The 21,174-nt window shown below is 37.4% G+C and overlaps 1 protein-coding gene across 3 annotated transcripts in view; it reads right to left on the reverse strand.

Moving 5' to 3' along the window:
* The window catches only part of LOC126372465 (protein phosphatase 1 regulatory subunit 16A), a 65,103-nt gene that overhangs the window by 42,948 nt on the left and 981 nt on the right, over positions 1–21,174 (reverse strand). For all 3 annotated transcript variants that reach the window (XM_050018242.1, XM_050018240.1, XM_050018241.1), the window contains exon 2: positions 19,792–19,883. In XM_050018242.1, coding sequence (XP_049874199.1) covers positions 19,792–19,871 — 80 coding nt within the window. In that variant the 5' untranslated portion in view covers positions 19,872–19,883. The remainder of the gene's footprint in view (positions 1–19,791; positions 19,884–21,174) is intronic.

The following is a 21,174-nucleotide window of genomic DNA, read 5'->3' on the forward strand; positions in this document are numbered from 1 at the left end:
CATAAAAAATGTGTTAGTGTTACCTACCGACTTGTTACTTGAAAATCGCGTAATCACGGATGAAACACGAAGTAAACGAGGCTCAATTAAAAAAGAAGTCGAGAGACGTGACCTTACCCGCGCCATACTTGGACACGTAATAGTGACATAAGTAACACCCAAGTTTTTCTAACAACAGCTGTTATCGTTATCACCGAGTGAGACCGCGCTAATCCTCAGGATTTTCTATATTAGGATGTACAAACAATAAGTATACACGATAGCCATGTTGACGTAACCACTGGTCATACTGATGGGATATTTGCCCGGATATTTTAGCACTACTGCGTAGCACGATAAATACTTAGATGAGTGAAAAACTATATTTGATCAGATAAGCCTCGTATCGTAATCTGAGATCGTTTTGTTTTTGCTACTGCTGAACGTTTCAATGGCAAGCCAGGACTGTAAACATAACGTCAGCTCACGACTATATCCCAATGGGGGTAGTCAGAGGTACATCGAAATCTTTTTAGTTCTGTATTTATGTCATATTTAGGTACCTGCTCAGAGAGTACCTAAGAGTAAATGGAGAGCCGCGGTAACCCAGTTAAAATAACGCATGACTCTCACTGTGAGGTAACAACAGGTTTGAATCCCAGCACGGACCTAAACCAGTGATTTGTCGAATTTGTTTTCGAATTCACGTTTGGATCATAAATGTTTAGCACGTGCTCAGTCGTGAAATGAAAGACGGTGAGGAAATTCACATTCCTCAGAAATGCGATTCGAAGGTACCTATGTGACCTAACCTGTATTGGGCTGTTTTCCCTTCGCGGATTGGAAGGTCAGACAGTATAAAACCTGATCTGGTGATCTGTCGAATCTTCAGGTTAGATAAACAGACCCTGTGAAAACGGGATAACTGAATGAGACAGTGAGAGTAAATCGATAGTTACATATACAACGTACTTAAATTACCAGTTTATAACATACAAAACAATGACCCTGATTTCTGCAGACACCTCCTAATTTTATTTTAAATTATACCTGTAATTTTCTTATTCGCCAAAAAGAAAAGGGACGGATGACTGACAACTTCTCTCGCTGATATGCAACCCGTTTGACGTGTGTTGTCAACTTAATTCTGTCCGGTTATTGGCCCATATAAAATTTCGGAAGGGCTTTGTAAATTTCTGCCTAAAATTGACGTGTGTTTCATATATTATGCGGCTGACGATTACCCGTCCCTTTCATTTTCAGCGGATAAGAAAAAGACAGGTATAACTTTAAATAAAATTTGATGGTGTGTACAGGAATCAGCACCAATACCTAAATAAATAAATGCAGGTAGATAATTTATAGCGAACCCAAAAAGAGAGTCGTAAAACGAAATGATAGTAGTTAGTAGTGAACAAATATTTTCACACGAAATATTTATGTGTGCATAAAACGAACATGTTTTGTGCACACATAAATCTCTATATAAAATTATGATATCATTGCTAGTAACATATTAAATGAGGAAAATTTCAAATCGTGACCTGCTTAACATACTAGTACTTACTTAAGTATACATCACCATTTTATAAATTAATAAATTTTATAAAACAATGTCCTTGGTACAAAAAAAAAATATTGACATACAAGCTTTATCCTTGCTTTAATTTGTCGTTTCAATTTTATTTTTCGAAAGAAAAAAACCTTTTTTTTGGTGTGTTTGGCGGCCCAAAGACCCTGACAGGTATCTACTAGGTATCTTTGCATACCTACTAGGTAGGTCTTAGCCCTAGCCTATAGATTAATGTGTGAGTTACTGAAATAAACTTTTTTATTTTATTTTTTGACAACACTCGGTTGACCGGGAATTAAAAACTCTTGGCATGTCATGGGAGCAAGGTACATAGGCTTCGAAAGATCGATAGGAGTGGAAATTTGTTATTCAAGGCCTACATCCCAGCAGGGGATAAAAAGATTAGAAGAAGAGACGTATTTCTATCGATTGAAATCGTCTCGATCTCATATCTTCCCTGATAGAAAGAATCGCTTAGGAAGACGAGATGGGACGAATTCGTCTAGACAGGCTCTAAAAGATGCATTGTTATATTGAAAGATCTACAGGTCGTAATAAAACACATAAGCTATACAGAACAGCGTTTAGCTCGTGCAATAAGTGTCCACTTGTCTATACCTGGGTACTAGGTATAATAATACTTATGTAACTGGGGCAAAGTTTCTTACCTTTACCGTGTAAAAGGTATCTTAGTTCAGGGACGGTTGAGCTTATTCCAAGCACTCAAGCGCACAAGACAGTATTTATTTTAAATGCTTCCTACATGTCAAACGTATAAGTTACTGTTGACTAAGGGATTATGATCACGTACCCCTATGGTTCAGTGGTTAAGCGGTCACTACTTATCTGGAGATCCAGAGTTCAAATCCCAGTGGGGATATATTATCACTTTGTGATCATTAGTTCAGTTAGGACATTGCAGGCTAATCACCCGGTTGTCCGAAAGTAAAATAAATAAATAAAAAATGTAAAAAAATATAATAAATAAATTAATAAAAAATAAAATAAAAATAAACAAGTATCTAAATAATAAATGTTTCTTTCTTTCAAAATTACTCGTGGTTCGGTGGGTACGTTAAGCAGTAGGTCCCGCCTAATATTTACATAAGTAAGTATGTAGTCGTTACATGAGCCGTGTCAGGAGCCTTTAGGTTTATATTAACTTAACAGGGGACACCTGCACCTAAAATAATGTAATCGCTGCTGCAAATAAATACATATTTTTTTTTTTTTTGGCTCTATAGTAATGATTGCAGGGTTGATGAGGTCGGTCATTCATCTCCCATCCCAAAAAGAAAAAAAATCGACGTGTCTAGATAAGTATTGTGGGCGACGAACAGGTAACATGTAATAATAGTGTATTTTATGAAAATGGTACGCTTTGTGCATGGGGTGCATTTTGCGAAAGGTACATTACGCAACTGAAGGATATTTTCCATCTTTTTCTGGCCGCTAGTATTCTTTTAATTACTCTAATGACAGACCTTACCCGATGTGGATAACGGGCGCGATTTATTTATGACCTCGTACATTTCTGATGGAAATCAGCTTCCTCACGTTCCAAAAAGATTCGCAACACCATATGGTACAAACTTGTTTACAAATTCCTATTCAATCTACACTATAAGAGTAACCAAGGTTACAAACAGTTACTCCTCAAGGACATAGTAATAATTCCTATTGTTTAGTCAATTATAATTCTCGAGATAAACAGAAACCGGTATAAGAAGTCTAATGTAAACGTTATCTAATAGGCTATTTTGCACCAAATAACAGTCAAATGATTTTGATACTTTTTACGAAACGGCAAAACGAAAATTTTCTATGGAATTTGTATGAAATTCCTGCCTTAGTGACGTCACTAATAAAAGAAGTCAACCATCGCACTTATCATGATTTACTTCGCATTTAAAATTCGAAAATAAGTCAAATAGAAAAATGAAATTGATTTTTCATCACCTCAGACTGGCTTCTATTTTAAGATTAGAAAGAAAGAAAAAACATTTATTCCATATTGGACGCCACATTCTTAAAAAAAACAGTAAGATTAATAATTAAAAATATACTCAGACACTTAAACTAGACATTGTGAAGGGCGTCCAAAATAAAAAAAAATATCTCCCTCAGCATAATGTCGTACCAGTGCTTAGGACGGGCTGCAGATTAGCATTTTTTTTATCTTTGACCCAGTGAAATACCCGCATCATTCATGAAGATGCGAATTGTTTCAACAAAACACACACTGACAGACTGTTGACAACAAATATGAAAACGACGGCAAAATACTGAAACTCAAAACTATAACATAATATAGAATGTAATATGTACATGAATTCGAGAAATAGAGAACAGTTTTCAAACAAAATGACTGATATAAATTACAGTTGCGAGTATAAATTTCCCTGAAAACTTACGAAAACAAACTATCTGTCAGTCCAATATTCGTATCACGGAAACATATTAGGCCATAGTTTACAAATAGGTACGTAAATATCTATTTCCGTCATGAATTTCGACTGGCAGGAAATTATATAAAGATGAAAACAAAATAAAGTAATGAGGGGCTTTCCAGGCCTTTGATTAATCTTCCGATGTCATAAATTCCAGACATATGCATCTTTCATCTTTGTTTTTGGGTATTAAATTATGACCCTTGTTGTTACACTCAGGCACAACATCTTCCGACTACATTTTTTATTCCGATCAAAATAACGAGAAGTAATATAGATAACAACATAATTCTACACAAATTTGATCCAAATATCAAGCACCATTTAGTCTCTACCATTACATTATATTTTTGAATAATTATGTACCCGAGCAATGACAAAATGGGTAATTATTCCATTGTATTTTTTTTTTGTGGAACTTGGCCTGAAAGGTCTCACGTTGCATGTAATATATGTTCAATCATGAGCAATATCATGTACCTACTTTAGAACCCTGTCGCACTATCATATTTGACATTTAATGAGACTTACGGTTTCATTTGTCACAAAAGTTAATATGACATGGTTTCAAAGTTTATAATACATATTAGTGCTCGTGACCGTAAGTGTATCATACCCGTATGATTACTTGGACTTTAATGCCAGCAATAGGGGAACCTTGTACTTAGTATTTTAATAAATGCGTGACAATTAGTATGTGCATGTGTAAATGATGTTTATTGTCGAGGCTTCGTCACGAGACATGGTACGTGAGACATATCGATCGAGGTCTGTGGGATGGGAATGTAGTCAATAGGCAAACTTTTTTTAACTTTTTTTAAATTACTTCAGGCATAGTACCTGTCTCCATTACAGAATGGGAATCTTCAAAAGTGACCGTAATATAATGTTTTTATTATATTTTATTTTTATCATTAGGATTAACAGCTCATTAACAAATATATGAACTTACAATAATGGTGAAGCCAATAACAGTTAACCACGTATTAATAGGAGCAGTAAAACAGACAGACGAGTGTATGTGTGCGCGTGTGTGTGTATTTTCTTTGTAAATAAAGATATTTTCTTATTATTTACATAATATAAAGCATAATGCACAATACCTGAATATCAAGTTACCCATGCTTAATGAAGAAGGATTGGTCAACGTCACTGGACGTCGCAAGAAGCACGTTCTTATATCTCATCGGGGTAGTCGAGGTACATAATTATAACACGGCAAAAGTGACTGCAAATTGTTTTCTTATTACTTATAGCTCTGGCCACGATTACGGGCCTGACTTTATATATGCACTTATATACTATAATGCGTCACTCAAGATTCCACTTCTCACCGTTGAAGTGTTACTAACTGAATGAAGATTGTAGCGTTTACATCGCAGAAGCTTCCTATTCTCTGCGATCGATAAGAGCGTACATGGCTGTTACTTATATGAATCAGTCTATCCTGTTTCAAGTTGCACTTTTCTTTTTAGTATCTCACAAGCAAATATGACCGTTAAGTTCTTGAAGTGAACTGAACCTTGACCACGCGACGTGCTCTCGTATAGGAATAAGAACTATTTGGGAAAAGGAGACCGGAAGGTAATCTAAAAATCAATACTGCAATTTCACATTTACGCATATCAAAAGTAAGTGCGCAATGCCAACAAACGTCAAAATGCAATATTGCTTTTTTTGATAAAATGCTTCGACATGACGTGTCCTTTATAACCCCCCAGTTGTCACGTAGTAAGTAAAAGTTCTCGTGTTTTTTTATATAAGTACTACTCTGTATAACATAAACGGCCTATATACGTCCCACTGCTGGGCACAGGCCTCCCCTCAATCAACCGGAGGGGGTACGGAGCATACTCCACCACGCTGCTCCAATGCGGGTTGGTGGAGGTGTTTTTACGGCTAATAACCGGGACCAACGGCTTAACGTGCCCTCCGAAGCACGGAATCATCTTACTTTTAGTAACTACTCTGTATACTAATCTAATTTACAGTATTGTAATGACATTTACTTCAACTTGTACCTGTTGGATCAGATAAAATCTTAAAACAATAGCCAACATGTCTCGCCCCAGATACAAAAGTGAGAAAAAAAGCATAACCGGCCCACGACCTCCTTATTGGCCAATCTGTCCATATCTGGAACCAATTAGTGGATTCTTGCGGTGATATTTTACTGCTAAATTGGGTAGCCGCTCATAGACAATACTTCTAATAATCTAGTATTAGAGTATTAAGACATCGATATGAGATGTCAGAGATAAAGTTGATGTATCGAAGAAGCGTTGTCACGTATTATAATACTGATTATTTCAGCAACATAAAGATATGATTAGAAACTGATACTTAATATTATGGGCTCTATTTGTATGTTTCTAGCGTACAATAAGAGTGCAATTGAATGTGTGTATTATCTTTTATCGTAAGTTTCCGCTCCTCTCGTATATAACACAGACAAACATTTCTTTTGTGTCACAATTGTCATTTTATTCCCAGGCTTAAACTAATGTTTATCTTACTTCTACATGTTGTTTTAAAATATCCGATACTCTCAAGCATTTTCGTATACAAACGTTTAGTTGTGAATCACATTTCAAACGCATGTGAATCGCATTTTATTTATTTAGACGGGAAAACACGAAACATACGTTATTATTGCGTCCGTAGGCATAGAAAATAGATCGCCAAGCGTTATTATTAGGCTAATCTTATCTAATAATATTACAATTTAGTATTTATCTGATCTAAATGTCTATACATACTTCTTTGTTATCAACTATATGAATCAATTAGGTGTACAATTAACAAATCGTTGTAAAAAATATTGTAAACTATGCTTTGCTAATTTTGGCCAAGGTAGTCGATGTCGGGCCGATGAAACCGCGAGGTATACCGGAAAGCAGCGGATGAGAGTTACACAGGACCGGATATAATGGCATGAAAGCGAGGTCTAGAATTGCATAGCCTGTATTGACCCAGCTGACACGGGCAGATATCTACAGGTTCAGTTAATAGACGCGTTTTACCTGAAATAAAACGCATATTAAACTACTTACCTTATTAGAAGCTTATTATATTGAGATAGGCTGCCCTATTTCCCGTGGTATGTTCCTTCCTTTTCTACCCTATATGTCCGTCTTTGTCGCACACCTAACGTCACCAGGCGTGGAGGTGGCAGGGTTTTTTCAAATCCTGATCGCCCTTCGCTCGTCATTGCGTCGAGTACCAGGCAGAAATAAAAAACTAAGCTTCTAATAAGGTAAGTAGTTTAATATGCGTTTTATTTCAGGTAAAACGCGTCTATTAAACCACTTGACCGTTATTAGAAGCTTATTATATTGAGACCTGTTTGTTATCGCCTGGTGAAAGGTGCCAATGAGATTTTTATTAATATAAAATATGATAAAGAGAGTTAAGGTGTTGTGGTCATAAAAGTAAATACAGGTGTGCGAGAAAAATGCTTATAATCATGTAATAAATAAGTACATAAATGAACAATTTTTATTAATCGCTATAATATAATTCACAGACAGCAATAAAATAACAAAAAATAAGTTTCTTTTCAAACAATCTTAACATAAAATTACTTCCTCTTATAAAATTACTACCTCATACAGATTGAAAAAATGCAGTAATCGAAGAATTATTATTCGATGACATAACTTCACGCCGATAAAATTTTTTGAAAGTATTAACTGATTTCCAGTTTCCTCTGGCTAAAATGTCGTCAAGAGGAAAATTGTCGACCCAGTTTCGGGAAGCAACAGCTGATCTCACACTACCAGGTGTAGCAGAGATCCCGGCCTCCTTCATGAGAGACTTTATCCATCCCGCTATTACTGTCCTCGAAGCTGCCGCCGGCGAGCCTCGTAAAGTAATAAACAAATTTGAGCAACCGCACTGAACACGCCTTTCATTTAATAAGGAAATAGTACGTTTTATCCAGAATGTGGGATCGAGATTCTTATTCTGGTTATTGCGTAATAATTTCCACCCCGACTGTCTATAAGTACTGCAATCTGTTTTTGACCCAAATAATGGCCATAAAATGATATAATCGTCATTGATAATGCAGTGATTATTATCTACGTTTAGCAACGTTAGGTCATGTATTCTGCGCCCCGAACATAACACTAATAAGGCTGCGGTGTGCCGCACAGTATGGAAAACATTTTCATTTATGCCGTAACCAGTAAGAAAAGATGCGAAAACATTAACGTCCCAAACAGGAGGCTTCGAGGGTTTAGGATTCTTCAATATTATTGACTTTAAAACATGTTTCACTAGAGTATTGTCACGGAGATGTTCGGAGTTATCTGTATTGGCTAGGGTACAAACCACAGATTTGTGCAAGAGAATAGTGTTGTACGACAATTTGAATTTTAAATGCAAATCAGCTAAAAATTGAGCCAAATCAGAGCCATGTGGATGTGACTGGCTAACATTATTTTTACGTGCCCAAAGCAACCAACGATTCCACGCTACTTTATATGTACGCAAAGTGGATGAGCGCCATGAAGATTTTAATAAAGAGATTTGATCGGGGCTCCACTTGGTCAACTTATTGGACCACCCCCACATTTCCAAATCTCTAGTGTCATCTGCTGGACCTGTGGGGGAGGCAGGCCCGTCGTCACGTCTATCAGGAACCGCTTCAAGTTCGTCAACGTGAATGGAGGAGCGAGGGCTCGAGATTTGAGGTCCGCTCTCCAATAGACCTTCTCCCAGCGAGGTGTCACTATTAAATAAATTCCCGTGGCTCTGTTCAGATGTGTTAGCACACGGGGTATTAGAAACGGTGGGGGAAATATCCAAGCCACTGGATAATTCCAGGTCACGCTGAAGGCATCGTGTAGCATCGCCTCGCGATCGCGGAGATCTAGCGTTGCGTAATTCGCCACCACGTGGGCTCTTTCGGACGCAATTAGGTCTATCACAGTGATGCCCCATTTTAAAAATATCATCTCTGTGCAGGTAGGTAATAGATGCCACTCTGGAGGTAACCTGTGGCGAGACAAGTGGTCCGCGTGTTGGTTGTACTTCCCGGGAACATAATATATTCTTAAGTGAATCTGGTTCTCGTCTAGAATTTGAAGAATTCGATAGGTGAGACGCATTAAAGGCCGAGACCGAGTTCCACCCTCGTTGCGTAGATAAGCAACGGCTGTCTTGCTGTCCGATTGAACTAGCAGGCATTCCTGTCTTATGTCTTTGGCACAACGTTCTAACACTTTTAATATTGCAAGCAACTCCTTCTGGTTGCAGTGGAGGTCTTGTTCGCTCACCGTCCATGTGCCGCTCAGCGAGATATTGTTCAGCTGCGCACCCCAAGCTACATCTGACGCATCTGTGGTCAGGTATTGTGTCGGAGGTGGCACATGAATAGGAGTCGTTAGATGGCAATGCTGAGACCACCAAATCAGTTCTCTTGTTACCGTCCACGGCAATACATATCGTACAGACACTATGCCCTTGGGTAGTGTGTTCAGAAAGTTGAGCATTGCACGATGATTTAGTCTGCCTCGTGGCACTACAAAACTGGCAAAATTGAGTAGTCCGATCATACTCTGGAGTTCTTTCAGAAAAACCTTGCTGGTTTTTACAATGTGGTTGATCTTTCTGACAACTGCATTGGTTTTCTCTGCAGGAAGACTTTTTTGGTTTGCCCAGGGATCCCACTGTACACCAAGGTACGTTATGCATTTTTGCGGGACTAACAACGATTTCTCGTAATTTATTAGAAATCCCAGTACTTCTAACGTATTGGTTAACATGGCCACATGCTCGCGAAGTATGTTTGGATTTTGGTGTACGACTAAAAAATCGTCCAAATACACCACGATGCGAACAGACTTGTTGCGCAGAAATTGAGCAATCCAATTTGTGAGACAAGCAAAGACTTTGGGTGCCGTGCTCAGTCCGAAAGGCAGGCAAGTCATTTCCAATATTTCTTCTCTGTAAATTATTCGTAGGAATCGTCTGTGGGGTATCGCTACAGGTAGGTGGAAATATGCTTGGGATAGGTCCACTTTGCACATCCAATCGTACGGTTGAAGAAAATCCGGTATTCGGTTTATGTTTATGAGTCGAAAACGTTCGGTTAGCACATACCGATTTAGTGGCCGGAGATTGAAAATGGGACGTGCTGATCCGTCGCTCTTTGGCACTAAGAACAGGGAGGAAATGAAGCTTGGTGTGTGTGGCGCTGCTGACAGGACGCCTTGGGCTTTCATTTTTTGAATGACCGCTGACATTTCCTTCGACTCGAGCGTTCGATGTCGATCGGTGTGTAAGTCGGGCATGCGAAGCGGCGGCTTTTGCCGAAAGGGAATGCGATATCCTTTTAATATTTTTAGAACAAAGTCCGGAGCTCTCATCTGCTGCCACTGGCTGTGGTATTGTGCTAATCGCCCCGCTAGAAAACAACGCGAGTCATTGTTTTTGTCTTTTACCGCCTCTATTGACAGGGGAATATGATCGTTTTTGGCCACGTTGTGACCCGTTTCTGCCTCTAGATCCACGAGATCGAAAGGAGCCTCTATTGCCTGAACCGTAGCCACGGTGTTCATGTATGCCCTGATGATAAAGATGCCCTTGTGAAAGGCATTGAGTATGATGCCCACCCCGCGAGGGTGGGTTATTTGGGCAATTCATGTGAGTGCTAGACGCAAGCTCACAATAATGATTAGTTGCACCACGCGATGGTACATTATTGTAGGAATGGTATCCCCCCGAGGGATTCCTTGTAGTGCTAGCTGGTTTTGCTCCCGAAGCATTACCACTACTAGCTTTTTTCACAGGCCAGAAGGTTTTTCGTACTCCACCTCCTTTTTCAAGTACTGCCGTAAATTTCTCAGAATTAAAAATGTGTGTGCTCGATGGAGGTACCCTGTTTAAAGCACTGCGGACTAATGGATCTCTAACGCATTTTAGTATCACATCTCGCCGCAACTCAATAGATTCAGCTCGATGACCACAAGCTAATTGCAAAAGATCAGACGATGTTTTATGAAAATCTCCTTTTAAGAAGATTTCCTCAATTTTCTCACCTAGTACATTCAGAGAAGCCTCAGATGACTTAGACCATGACATTAAATTTCGTACACCATTTATAAAAGATTCCTTTTGTTTTAGTATACAAAAAGTAAAAGCTGCGTAGGATTTGTCAGAGTGAGTTAAGTGGCGTGAGGTGTCGTACGCCTTTACCTCTTCGTTTATTTCGAGTTCTGTAAATCCCGGAGCATGATTGTAAAGTTTCTGAGTATCGGAGTACCTCACTTCACACCACGTGTCTTTGTCAAAACGTTGTAAGTCGATTAGAGATTTTAGAAAGCCATCTGGAGTTGTCGGTATAGATGGTTCTTTAATTTTAGTTTCAAAATCAAAATTGAAATTCAAATCGGCAACGTTTTCATCTACAACATGTTGTGAACATAAATCATTCACCGCCACTGATGCATTACAATCGGCATAAAGGTCACGACTTACGTCGGAAATAAAAGAAACATTATCGTTATCCCGGCACTGATCATCAAAATAACTTAACTTCTTCCTCAATTCATCTACTTCTTTAGTCAAATATTTTAACTCACGTTTTTGTTTTTTATGACCACGATGGCGGCGGGTAGATTTTTTCTTTTTCTTGGATTTCCGTGACGATTCATCAGAGCTAGAAGATTCTGAACTACTGGACGAACTACTTGATGAACTCGTCGAACTCGAGCGTAATCTACGACGACGTGAGCGCGATCGTCGAGTTGTAGCTGAACACCCGGCTATGGGAGCGGGGTCTTGGCCCGATCTCGCAGCTTCCGTCTCCATCGGATTAGCTATTTAAAAAGCCGCCATTAAATAAAAAACTTGAAAATTTTCTACACACAATAATGTTGATAAAATAAAGAGGGTAGAATATAAATTTTATTCAAAAACACTGTTTATATTAAACTCAGAAATGTTTTACTTATTTTCAAAAAGGAAAGGAACTCATTAAAATACAATGAAATCGAACGGTAATACCGTTAACTATTAAAGAAAAAATTTTTATTACTAGGTACTTACATGTTGATATCACGAACTATTTTAGCAACTAGACTTATAATCGTTAAGTAAATTCAAATTAGACTAGTATATCGGTATATATACCAATACTTGAAAATAATTTTAGAACACAAGTTGACTCGACGGGAAACTTGACGCCAATGACGAGCGAAGGGCGATCAGGATTTGAAAAAACCCTGCCACCTCCACGCCTGGTGACGTTAGGTGTGCGACAAAGACGGACATATAGGGTAGAAAAGGAAGGAACATACCACGGGAAATAGGGCAGCCTATCTCAATATAATAAGCTTCTAATAACGGTCAAGTGGTTTAATAGATAGATTTGCTAATTTAAATAACAATCGTGTTATATCATCTATATCACTTTCCAACGCAAATATGACACGATCGGCTAAATTCACTAAAGATCATTTCATTTGTAATATTTTAATGTTAATTCGGTTGTAAACATGCTACTTTTAAGCATAAATAAAATGTATAAATGCCCACAAAAACTCACAACAAAAGTTCGTAAGAAAGCATTGAAATCCACTGTTGGGTGTGAGTCCTCATTTCCACACAAATATTTTCACTCCAGCGAGCTTGATAGCTTCTCGGCTACTGCCGACCGACTGTTTCTTAGAAATATAAACTCTTTGGTTTAAAATGACTTGGGTATACTCAGTAGCATGGGTGCTAAATACCTGGCTATATCGGTTTGTGTAAAGTAAAGAGTCGTGCGTTTAGTCCGTTATAATATAACATACGCACGCCTGGACATACAAACATAAACTACATACATAATCTCACACCCATAATCCTTAATTGGGTGGGCAGAACCAGAAGTAACCAGCCAACTTGCAGCCACTGTTGATACGAAGTCGTAAGATGGATTTGATGAAACTTATAGTGTCAAGAGCAGCATATCGCCCATAACAAATGTTCATCATGTTAGAAAGGAGACAATCCCTCTGTCGGTTTTTACGACATGCCTGGGAAGGCAAGCAGCTGAACGTGCTATGTTTTTATTCGCTCTCAGAACAGAATGAAAGCAAGTTATTTTGTTATTTTCCCTTGACCATAACTTTCTAGAGGTAGAGACCTAAAACACACGGTATCCTAGTTTAGGCTTAATATTACCATGTATTGTTATAGACGAAATTAAGATTTTACTTACTTTAAAAAAAGTCGGGACTTAATTATTTTATAATCGGTACCAAGTTTTCGTTCTTACGCTTGTCAGTTAGAAGCGATAAACTAAGTTGTCCAATATTCTAAGAATTCATTGAATTATTTAATTGACAGTTTAGATAGGTCTAAACTTTATTCGTGTACAAAGTAAAAATAACATGTGTGTACCTATATATTAGTTATAATTTGGTACAGTTGTAAGAAGCCTTCGTGCGGCTTGAAATTTGAAATTTTCCAGGAACACAATTTGCTGCTGGCTAAGTAGCGTTAGAAAATATGCAAATACATCTACTTATTAGGTGCCATCCGGTTGACTGTGGGGAGGGCTGTGCCCAGCAGTGGGACGTATATAGCACACCACACACAGTAAGACCGAGGGGGGATGAGGTAGATATAGATCAGCCGCTGGTGGGGAGCGGAGAGTTGCCGTTCTATACGTAGTATAATTCCTTATACTATGATATGGGCTGTTTATGTATTACGTACATCGAGACCTACGTGTGTACTTAAGTTTCTGTCAAATGACCACTCATGTCAAATTATTTACATTTTAGCCAATTATGAATCACAGGATAATGTTTATATCCGTCTAACATTGACATACTATAAACAAATAGACTCACATTCGCTAAGGAGATTTTCTAAAAAGGCGTCCGAACCGTGACGTAAATACGTATACATTAAGTTATGTAGATAGTATAAGTTCGTTCCCTCAAATTGGTCGTGTACTAGATTTAAAATAAATTATGAAATTCTGATTACTAAATAAAGACAGATCTAAAACTAACGAAATTCTTTTTTTTTCTATTTAACTTCTATATGAATTTTAATCAAGAAAAACGTAATAATAAGTTCGACATTTTATCACGTTTTTCTGTGACGTCACAGTGTGCTTTTTCACACAAATTCCATACGATACCAATTCAAAAAAGTAACTTATTTGACTAGTTGGAAACTAGTCTATAAAGATGTTCTAATGTAATGTAATGTTGTACCTATTATTTCGTTTTAATACGTGAAAACAATAAGTATGTCGAATAAATATTTTTTCTTTCTTTCTTTTTTTCAAATAAAGTGCAGTATCGGTTGTACGGTGTCGCTACACGCTGTCCTTGTGACAAGATGCGCCGCGAACACTTTTACAGAGATTGGTTGTCTACTTGTTATACGAGGTATATGCCGTCTAGATAGAAACTGAGTTACATGAACACCTCCCTGGCTTAGTTAAGCCACAGACACTTCTGATAAAGTCTACTTGAATTCAAAACCGACTTCGAAACTGAACTAAGCTTTATATCAGGCACAGTTAATCCAATGCGAATGTAACGGATGTTTACATTTTAATCCGTAGGCAATTATGCAATACTACATAACAATACACACGATGTGGCCTGTCCCACGAATGTTGTAATGTAACACATATAATATTATTGTAGTGAAAGTGTGTGTGAAAAACGTTTAAGCGAAGAATGGGACCTACATTTAACATTCGGAACATCTGTTCGGTATTTTGAGAAGAAGATATAACGTAGAAACGCAGGGTCCACATGATACCAGCATCGTGGTTCACGCCGCGACTTGTGCTGAGTGAGGCCCTTTTATCTCAGGACGTCCACCACCACCTTATGATCATTCTAATGAACATCTTCCGTGCTTTTTGAAATTGTTTTGTGAAAGTGATGTTATTGTCTTGTCTTTGTATGTGGCATCCTTTTATAAAAAACAAATCATCATCATTCATTCATCATCAGCCGTACGACGCCCACTGCTGGGCATAGGCCTCCCCCAAGGGCCCGCTACAAGGTGGACCGACGATCTGGTGAAGGTCGCGGGAAGCCGCTGGATGCGGGCAGCGCAGGACCGATCGTCGTGGAGAAAAAACAAATATTCTATTCTATTCAAATTTTGGAAAACGGCTAAGGATCGTGGCACATTCTTAGACCAAGTATAACAAATAGACAAAAAATCTGTGTAAAAAAAAAGTCCGCCGCGCATCTTGCCGCAAGTAACGGCGTATAACACTTTACAACCGACGTACTTTATTTAAACAACCATAACATCTTAATTTAAGGGAACGAACTTATACTATCTACATAACACACTTTAGACGCTTTTTTAGACAAACTCCTTAGCGCATGTGAGCTATTTGTTTATATGTGCTCAATGGCCATATTATATCATATTGGCCGAACTATAATTAGTAAACGGTAAAATCGGTAAAGACGGCCTCTGTGGTCCAGTGGTTGAGCGTTGGACTCACGATCCGGAGGCCCCGGGTTCGAATCCCGGTGGGGACATATATCACAAAATTCACTTTGTGATCCCTTGTTTGGTTAGGACATTACAGGCTGATCACCTGATTGTCCGAAAGTAAGATGATCCGTGCTTCGGAAGGCACGTTAAGCCGTTGGTCCCGGTTACTACTTACTGATGTAAGTAAGTAGTCGTTACATGAGCCATGTCAGGGGCCTTTGGCGGCTCAATAGTAACCCTGACACCAGGGTTGATGAGGCTAGTATTCCACCTCACAACCCACACGATAAGAAGAAGAAGAAGAACGGTAAAATACGTTTGTTCTGTAAATACTGAAAGAGGTGTACATTTTAGTCTGAGACGTGGCTTACCGCAAGAGAAATTGGGGCATTGGTGTATGTACGTATTGATATTTTTATCTTATTAGCTACAAGCGGTTGTCGAAAGAAAAACAAAGTAAAATAACGACCGGCGCGGCCAATTAGCAAATGAGCGCCAATTAGTAGTATTGTTTACAGGGTTCTTGCTTCGGAGTGCACATAACGGCTATTGACGCGTGTATGCAGCCATTAAGACAAACCCGAGGCTTCCAGGGAACCTCTAGTCTGAATAGCCACTTGAAAACTTCAGTAGCTTGCACAGTAACTTGCAGCGAAACTGCGTGCTTATGGCTTTTCCAACGTTAAGTTCTAGGCATGAACTGAATAGCTTATTATGTCCTCGTAGTTAAAAGTTAGTTATGCGTCATATATTCATAAGGCTTATGCATTCATCAACTCTTCTGGGTTTGGAAGAGAAGTAATGCCTCGTCCTCATTAGAACATTGTATGGACACATGAATTGGACACAAGTTGAAGTACAAAACATCCGCCAAAACGTTGTGAAGTGCAGATAATCCGTATATATACCAAGCCTGTGGTTCAGGGGGAATGGCCACATCGAAGCAATTCATCTAAAAAAGCAATATTGCAATTTGACATTTGCGCATATAAAAGTGCGCAATGCAAACTAATGTCAAATAGCAATATTGCTCTCCTAGATAAATTGCTTGGTCCCTGGTTACAAAATATACCGTTGACGCATACCTAACTTTTATCTACGTGGACATAATAAGCTATCAGTTCATGCCTTAATAATAATAATAAACGTTTATTGCATGAATTCAGGTTAGGTACATTGCAGATTACAGTGCATAAAAATAGTAAGTATCACCAAATTCTACTTTTTCAAGTATACACAATGAAAGAACTAAACTAAAACTTAAAGTTGGAAAAACTTTATATCAAAGCTCATTAGTTTCCGCAACTCAGCCACACGAAACGTTCTATGAAATCTAAGTTAACACGCAACGTCACGCGAGCAAAGTCAAAGATAAAAAAAGATATACATTACCTACCTACTTACGCGTCTTTAACACGTGCAGTAAATGGTTAATTCTTGTACATCGTATAAACGACATAATAATGCGTAGCCTGACGCAGAATTGATAATTAAAGATTAGAATTATCAGTTTCTTGACTCAAATATACAAATCAAATTCTCGGATATCTTCGTAATCCGTCTCAATCGTGACTACAACTTGAAATGAGTATAAATCAAATATATTTAATCCCGAAGTCCACATAGTTAAAACATGGAGTAGCTACACCTATACACCATACTATCCAAATAATTTTAAAAGTTCCCGTACAAATTGTTGCTTAAGTTGCGACAAGTTTATCAGTACAAGCACAGATCGAAAGCCGACTGAACTTCCCTTTAAAACGAGCCTTAAGTTAAAATTAATAAAGTTTGATACTGCTAAATAAACATGTCGGCGAAACTTTTTAATAAAGTTATTAATATTAATACCATAAGGATGCAAATATTGAGAGTTATTGAGGACAGAAGAGGCAATATGATTGGACACTTAATAAGACATGACGAATTTATTAAAAACGTCATAGAAGGAGAGCTGCAAAGAAAGAGAGGAAGGGGAAGGCCTTCCAAGGAACAGATTAAAGAGAAAGGAGATCTAAGTGTCTTATAAGGAAGTGAAAGAATTGGCCTTTGATATACAAGAATGGAGAATGCTACACCGACAAGAGTGTGGTTTTTAAATTAGTGATGTGACCCTAAGGTTAAGGCGTACAGTCACGAGTACTAATATGTATACACATTGATACCATGTCACATTAACTTTATTGACAAATTAAACCGTAAGTCTCATCATCACCAGCCCATTAACGTCCCCACTGCTGGGGCACGGGCCTTCCCCATGGATGGATAGGGAGATCGGGCCTTAAACCACCACGCGGGCCCAGTGCGGATTGGTGGTTATTAACGACTGCTAATGCAGCCGGGACCAACGGCTTAACCTGCCTTCCGAAGCACGGAGGAGTTCGAGATGAAAACTTTTTTTTTGTGGTCACCCATCCTATGACCGGCCTTTGCGAAAGTTGCTTAACTTCAACATTCGCAGACCGAGCGCGTTTACCGCTGCGCCACCGAGCTCCTCCGTAAACCGTAAGTCTCATTAAATGTAAAATATTATAGTGCGACTGGGTTCCAAAGTAGACCGTACATGATATTACTCATGACTGTACTTACTTGCATAGCTAGTGTTCACAACAATCTACGGTAGATAATATACGATGTAACCAACGCGCTTGGCTTAGATAAGATCAAGGGCCTAGAGGAGAAATGAGTTATGACCCCATTGTATGCCGTTGGTAGATTATAGACCTCCCAAACTGTAGAATGTACTCATGTAAGTATGTTATATTTCAAAGAAAACATCTTTTCTAAAGATAAATCATCTATGTAAAGCACTGACATTAATCCGATCGCAAAGTCTGATAAGCATTTTTTTTATAAATATATTTAATAAATACATACATACATACATAAACTCACGCCTATTTCCCACCGGGGTAAGCAGAGACTATAGAATTCCATTTGCTTCGATCCTGACACACTTCTCTTGCTTCCTCCACATTCATCAACAACACACATAATGTATATGTTCATTCACATTCATATATTTAAAACAATATTATTATATTATATGAAACAATGCGTGTATAAAACGTCGACTATACAAAATGATATCAAGTAAAAATGGTGTGCAAAATCCATCATTTCAGGCACCCTAACATCCCTTTTAACTTGTGTAACAAGTATATTGACAATATTTTAAGTAGTGAAGTTTAAAAATAAACACAACATAAATGTAATTATGGATATGGCATTCAAGTTTCTGTTATTAATACCTCAAACGGTAACATTCCTTAATGGACATTCACCAACATATTAGTAACAGCAATATGCAACTTATGTTATAAACACAGGATGACCAGCATAATTTATTCTTGATATCATGATTTATGATAATATGTCACGGTATTACGATATGGTAGCTCCTAAGGAACCTACAAAAACAGCCAGCCGAAATGTGGAACAAATATATTCGTAGTTTCAATCAAGTTTCACGTGCTTCTATGCTGTTCTGGGAGCAAATAAAAAACATAGAACACGTTCAGCTGCTTGTCTTCCCGGGCATGTCGTAAAAACCGACAGAGGGATTGTGTCCTCTAACATGATGGACTAATGTTATGGGCGATAGGCTGATCCCTTATCACCATACGGTTCATCATATCCAGCTTACGACATCGTATCAACAGTGGCTGCAAGTTGTCTTTGATTACTTGTGGCTCTGCCCACCCCATTAGGGATAACGGGCGTGAGTTTATGTATGTATGTTCAATCAAGTTGCTTTCTGAAGACTTTAAGTCCTTCATTCAAATTGGTAGGTATATTTAAAAGATACCTCTAAGAAACCTATAGATAAGAATATAAATGAATGAATGAATGATGATGAATGAATATATACAGAATGATGTTCGTTTTGGCCCTATCCAAACAAAAACGCAGTTAATGTCTTGATTTTGTTTGCCTGCGACTAGTTCGTGTCATATACTCCGTATAGGTATTTAATGTGGCGCGAGCAAGCTGGGGACAGGGAGGAGTGGAAGAAGGGAAGAGAGGCCTTTGCCCTGCAGTGGGACATTGAGGGCTATATTAATAATAATAAAATAAAGATGTCATTATGGGTATTTGACTGAGTCAAAAATAAATTATAAAAAATCAATCTCAGTTTTCTTATTGACTTATTTTCGAATTTTAATTATGAATTTTGTAACAATGAGTACAACGGTCGACCGCTTATATTAATGACGTCATACGATATTAATTCCATACAAATTCCAAAGAGATTTTTTGATTTGACGTTTGCTTAAAAGTATCTCATTTGACTATTATATCTAGTGTTACCTGCGCGCCAGGTGAAGTCTCTCCTGCGTGGTGAGATGCTCCACCTGTGCCATCTCCGCCACCAGGTCTGAGTGTTCCATCTTCGTGATTAACTGCAACAAAAACAACACTTACTATTGAGTCACACAATGTCACGTAAACCAACCACTGGTTTATCCGAATTAATCCATATATCGTGCACTGTTTTTGTTATATTCTCCTTATATCGGAAGATTTAGACCTTTAGGCACAATATTTTAACTTTTTTTTTACAGAATCATTACTTTTGACCAAAAATTTTTTAGTTTTAAGAGGATCGACCGATAGACATGTCTTTTCCATAAAAATCAAAGATCAGAAAGCCAGAGAAACCTACTTTATATAGGTTTCTCTGGAAGACTAGGTTATCCAGATGCAATAGTAAAGTATATGTTATTTTAGTTTTTTTTTTTTTTTGTTAAAATAATTAGTTTTTTTTTCTATTTATGTAATGTACCTCTCTATCTATGTCTGTGGTGTCAGAAAACATTATTTTTATTTGATTCTTTCTTTCTTTAAAGTTAAACAACGGATATTTCACTATTTCTTGCATGCACAACAACTATAATAATAACCTTGTGGAAAAATAATAGGACCATTTTCTTTTCATAAGTTAATTGAAATTTAATTTTCAATTTTAAAAGCCTCTATACTAAAAGAAATTTCACATATTAAACTGTATTAGTTAACTTAAATTGGCATATGCCTATCGCTGTCAAAGTTTGTTCACTTCACTTCACTGATGTTGTCTAAGGTTATGACCCTTTAAATGATAGAAATGTACTTTATTAAATCAAAAATAATTTGCATAATAAATTTAAACAACACTGTGCTATTTCTCTTTTTAATTATTATTTGTAAGATTTTTTGTAGTTCTCAAACAATATTTAGATTAGCAAAAGAACATAAATGTTTTCTGTATGTTATATTTACACTGTTAAATAAATAAGTCTAAGTCCAAAAATAAAAAAAATATATATTCTAATGATTATTTATTGATCAGCAAAATACTTAATAAAATCAGAAATGTTTGTGAGATGTGGGTACTTAGTTAGTTACATCTGACTACCCCAATTGGAATATAGTTGTGAGCTTATGTTATGATAATAAAATTTATGACAATCATGACATAAATTAATACAAAATTTTACATTCTTGTTGGTCGATGCATTGTTTGTCCAATGCAATAAATAATAGTGGAATATAAACAAGTTCTTTGTGACTCTTGTTTACTATAAATTTAGAAAACATTAAGGATAAACCATTACATTAAAGGAAAATAAATATACTATAAATATCAGTGTCTTATTACAATAAATAAAACTTTTTAATTTAATATATTCATTTTCATACTTTCATTGTTGC

The sequence above is a fragment of the Pectinophora gossypiella genome, chromosome 14 (genome assembly GCF_024362695.1).
Source record: "Pectinophora gossypiella chromosome 14, ilPecGoss1.1, whole genome shotgun sequence".
NCBI lineage: Eukaryota > Metazoa > Arthropoda > Insecta > Lepidoptera > Gelechiidae > Pectinophora > Pectinophora gossypiella.